Source organism: Sesamum indicum, linkage group LG13, assembly GCF_000512975.1.
Source record: "Sesamum indicum cultivar Zhongzhi No. 13 linkage group LG13, S_indicum_v1.0, whole genome shotgun sequence".
In the NCBI taxonomy this organism is placed as follows: Eukaryota; Viridiplantae; Streptophyta; class Magnoliopsida; order Lamiales; family Pedaliaceae; genus Sesamum; species Sesamum indicum.
In genome coordinates, this window is record NC_026157.1 from 1,998,390 (window position 1) to 2,003,605 (window position 5,216).

Consider the following 5,216-nt stretch of genomic DNA (forward strand, 5'->3'; position numbering starts at 1 on the left):
GATCTCGAGCTATTTTAATAGTAGTTGTTGATTAAATATAATTATATAATATTGAGGATCAGTATATAATTGTTATAATTGTTGGCTATGTTAGATATAAATATTTAATATTGATGATTGTAATCGATTTATTCAAAGAAATAATTGTTTATCGCTTTCACTTTAAAAAAAATACAAGCACCCTATAAATTTTACAAAAATACACCCCTTGACATGATCAATACTATTTGATCTCTTCACGCATGTTAATAATTCTTCATAGGGTTAACTACATTTTGCTATTCGAACTGTGAGTGCTTTTATACTTCGACGTCTAAAATGTTTTTGTGTTAACTTATCATTTTAATTTTATATTTTGACATTTATAATTATTTCTCAATCAAGTTTTTTGTTGAAAAAATTTATTACATGCAGTGCACATGTGATATCTAAGGGTTATATGATGTGATATTTTCCACATATGCACAGCATTTGATGTTTTTCGACAAAAAGACGGTCATATATGGTAAAGTACAAGCTTTACGAAGTTGAGACGATAAGTTTACACAAAAAAAAGTTTTAATAGTAAAGTGTAAGCAAGAATAGTTTAGATGGTGAAATGTAATTTACCATTTTTCATATACATGTCATACTTTCTCCAAGTCATTATACTTTCTAGGGTAAATTATGTCGGCATGCATTAAAGTTGGGTTTAATTATACAAATATTTTTTGTCTTTAAAAAATTATAAGTACATTAGTGGAATTTATCTTACAAGTGTACTTGTAAGTTTTTATTGTTAAAGAAGTTGTCGATATAAATTATAGTGACATTATGAAAAGGAGTATTGTCCATGTGCTCATTACAATGATGAAGCAGAGTTGAAGTTGGTCAGATGGCTCGCTTGCATCATTAACCACTTAATCATGAAGTAAAACTCGCCGGGCAGGTATTAATATTAATTAATGGGTTTATCATGTGGGTTAAGTGTCTGTTTATAGCTGTAAATATTTTATTATTCAGCTGTTAACAATTAAGACTCCTCCGAGACAAGGTGTATCTAAAGATCAGCAGTTTATACTAAGGATAATTAGACTGTATATATAAATTTTCGGTAATTCAGAAAATTATATTTAGAACTCTTGAAATTTATTTTAATCGAACAAATAATTTTTTTTTATTAGTTAAAATTCACTGAATTTACTGATATTTGAGAAAAAAAAATTGAATGAAAATTCATATTTATCCCGATTGACTTATTACTAACTTATTACAAATCAAATAAATATTTTTCTTACCAAACTAAACATATAAAGGTGAAGATATACATATTCACATGCATTAGCTGCAGATGCATAAGAGTAGTCTAGTCATAAAAATATTTATTTGACCTACAATAAATCAGTAAAATCAATCAGAAATAAATGCGGATTTCCATTTAATTGTTTTGCTAATATTAATAAATTCGATAAATTTTGACTAACGAAGAGATCTATTTTTTAAACAAAAAAAAAATCAATTATACTAAATGTAATTTTTTTTCAAACTAAAGGAAATAAAAGTATAATTAGATCAAATCGTAGAAAGGACAGTATAATTATCCCTTTATATTATTTTAATGTGTGGGGGGGAGGGACAATTATTAAATTTATAATATTGTAATATTATTAACAAACGCATCAAGGATTGGGAAGGGATCCAATTATCATTTGCAGCTCAAGTGTAACTTATCAAATCTGTCCTCACGGCTTTAAGTGTATATTGGAGTTTGGCATTTACTTTGCCAAAAGAAGTAATACGAGAAATTAAGAAGAGGATGGGGACATTCTTATGGAATGGTACCTCGTCAATTGGATATCCGAAGGTAACTTGAAGACAAGTTTGCTTACCAATAGAAAAACCGACATCTTGGATCTTTTTCTACAATTTTAAATTGTTCAGTATGATTTTTTTGGTATATTTTACTAATTATATTACTACTAAATTAATTAGTAGTTTATATTTATAACAATAAATTAAAATATCATACTATATTTTGATATATTTATAACATTATATTCATTATGTATTCTATTTTATTACTTATAAATTTATGTAAAAATTTGGTGATTCCCATAATTTAATCTATAATAATAATAAAAAAAAAAATAGCTCGAGTTCGAACTCGAGTCATACCACTCAAAATCGAAAGGTCGAATTTGACTCGTTTACACCCCTATTGAGAGAGTCTTGGGCTTTGTTGGAGAAGATAGACTCCAACTTCTCAGAGGGTCTTTTTTGTCCATGTACTTGAAATATGTAACTGTTGAAAACTTATCTCTTTTGGATAGAGTCTCTCGAAAATGAACAAGAAAATAAAATAAAATAACTAACTTGTTTTTTTTTTCTTTTATGTTTTTAACTTTTGTTCTTAATTAGGCCCACTGCCAGTTGCACTGCCTAAATTCCATCTGGACACAAACATGACACATCAACATCGCTGTGGTTGAAAGTCACAAGTTGTCCACTTCACCAATTTTGGATTTTTCCATTTAATGCTAAATTAGATCGGTTCCATTCAATACACTACAGACAAAAACGAAGATATATCAATAAGAAAAACTTAAATAATAATATTAAAATTATTATTAAGTTTACTTATTTAGGATAAAAACTTTTAATTTGTTTTTATACTGATTTTTATAGTTTTAATTAACAATCATTATATTTGAATACAAGTTGGCACTGTAGAAATCATTAGGGACAAAAAATTTGTACACAAAATTGTCACTGAGAATACTAAAAATACATGTAAGGTGATAATATAGTGACAATAAATATAATTATCCCTCTATTTATGTTGATATTACATCATTACTATAATTATTTTAACTAATTATCTATAAGGATAAATTTATATATAATTTTTATTACTAACTAATATATTACAGATCAAAATTACTTTTACTTATTACATATCTTTAGGACAATTATAAAATTGTTACTTAATATTTTATCACTAATATTATCTTTTTTTTAGTGAGTCCATGGGTTGGTATCAGCTAAGGTTTCACGGGTTTAGATAGTTTAAGATCGAGAATCTAAAATAGTCACTATAAAACACTTTGAATTATTAACTTTTCAACTGTTTTCATAATAAAATTTTTGTCATCCTAGAATATATATTCCTAGCAAAATACAAAATACACTGTAAATGTATGTTCCACATAAAATAATAAATCAATTTTTTAATTCGAATCTATTACATCTTTTGTATTAATCAATATAGTTTTCTGATAAATAGCATAATTATTATACACATAACATATACTTCAAATAAAATAAAAGACAGAATAAAATTTAAAATAGAAAAGTTGGATGCACGTTGTATTCGCAAACCACCAATCTTTTTCAAGAGTCAATTCCGTCGGCTGGCCCGCACGACTGGACTGGAATCCTACCGAGTCAAAATGACACCACTAACATTCCTTCCTTACATCCCCCCGACCAACACTGCTCCAGATCTCCCACCTCTCCCTGTCCACTTCAATCCTCTCTTCCCAGATCTCTTACATTAACCAAACCAAACACTATTATGTCTCTGCAAATCATCAAAGTCCTCGAATACTGGGCAGAAGGAGAGATCACTAACTTCATCAAGGTATGGGCTCTGGTCGTCGCCTCTCTTTCCTACTGCTTCTTCGCTGCCAAACACCTCCCTCCAGGCTTGTCCAGATTCTTGGCACTTCTCCCTGTCCTACTTCTCAACCTCATCCTTCCTCTCACTCTTCACACCATGCATCTCGGCGGCTCCTCCGCTTTCTTCCTCGCTTGGCTCGCCAACTTTAAGCTCCTCTTGTTTGCTTTTGGGAAGGGCCCTTTATCCGACCCTTCCGTTTCCCTTCCAAGATTTGCAGCCCTCGCCTGTCTCCCCATCAAATCTGCTGGTTGTGTCCCTATATTAGTTGCAGACGAGAAGCTCGTGAGTCTTAAAAAGACGGATAAATCGTCTGAAAGTAAAACTGTGAGGCGAAAAGGATCAGGTGGCGAGGTACCAATTGAGTCGCAAGCTGCATCCAAAACGTCTAAACAGGGGCTGAAATCCATGTGGAATTACGTGACAAAAGGGTTGCTCATTTGCCTGTTCTTGAAGCTGTACGACTATACTGATATGATTCATCCAAAATTGACATGGGTTCTCTATAGCCTTCACATTTACTTCGGGCTGGAAATTATCCTGGCGATTTTCGGGGGGTTGGCTAAAGCCCTGGTTGGGATAGAGCTGGAGCCGCAATTCGACGAGCCATATCTCTCGGCTTCATTGCAAGAGTTCTGGGGTCGGAGATGGAACATCATGGTCACGCGTATTTTACGGCCGACGGTCTACGAGCCCGTACTGTATTTCTCGACGCTGATCATAGGCCGGAAATGGGCCCCACTTCCTGCTGTGATGGGCTCGTTTCTAGTCTCGGCTTTGATGCACGAGCTGATATTTTTCTACCTGGGCCGGAGGAAGCCCAGTGGAGAGATCACCTTGTTTTTCATGCTGCATGGGGTGTGTTTAGCGATCGAGGTAGCGATCAAGAAAGCCATCAACGGCAGGTGGCGGCTGCCTAAGTTGATGGCGGCCCCTCTGACCGTTGGATTTGTGATGGTGACAGCGTTTTGGTTGTTTTTCCCTGAGTTTTTGAGGTGTGATTCGTTACCGAGAGCGATCAATGAGTATGCTGCCATCGCTTCGTTCGTGAAGGATGTTACTGAGGCTTTGACTTTCGGATCTCTTAATAATGTTACCGTCGTTTGAGAATGTTTCATTTTCTACGTACGGTTCTTGCAGTTTTCTTGATGATATTGAGTTTTTGGTGGACAAAAATAATAGTTTACTCGACTCATTGCACTTTTTTCGAATTAATATTTAGATATTGATAATTGACGTAAATCTTTTGCTACATATGGAGCCATAAAGATGCCAGGATTCGAATTAGATAATTATGAAAAAATTTATGTCCATACTTAATTCAATTAAACTAATCCAATCACAAAGCAAATGTGATACACTTGTTCAGTGATTGATCATTTTTCATAAATTGTACACCAATCATATAACAAGTATATTGCACTTACCATGTGATTGATTCAAATTTAATCTAATTGGATACTAAAAAGAATTTTCCGACAATTATGTGTCTTAAATTTATTATTAGCAAATTGTAGTACTACTGAAAACTTATGTAGGGGCCGGTCAATTCATTTCTTGA

The 5,216-nt window shown here is 32.6% G+C and overlaps 1 protein-coding gene across 1 annotated transcript; it reads left to right on the forward strand.

Annotated features, from left to right (window-relative positions):
• Positions 3,447-4,850, forward strand: LOC105176120 (acyl-CoA--sterol O-acyltransferase 1-like). The gene has a single exon (XM_011098826.2). The coding sequence runs from the start codon at positions 3,554-3,556 to the stop codon at positions 4,760-4,762; it is 1,209 nt and encodes a 402-aa protein (XP_011097128.1). The 5' UTR covers positions 3,447-3,553; the 3' UTR covers positions 4,763-4,850.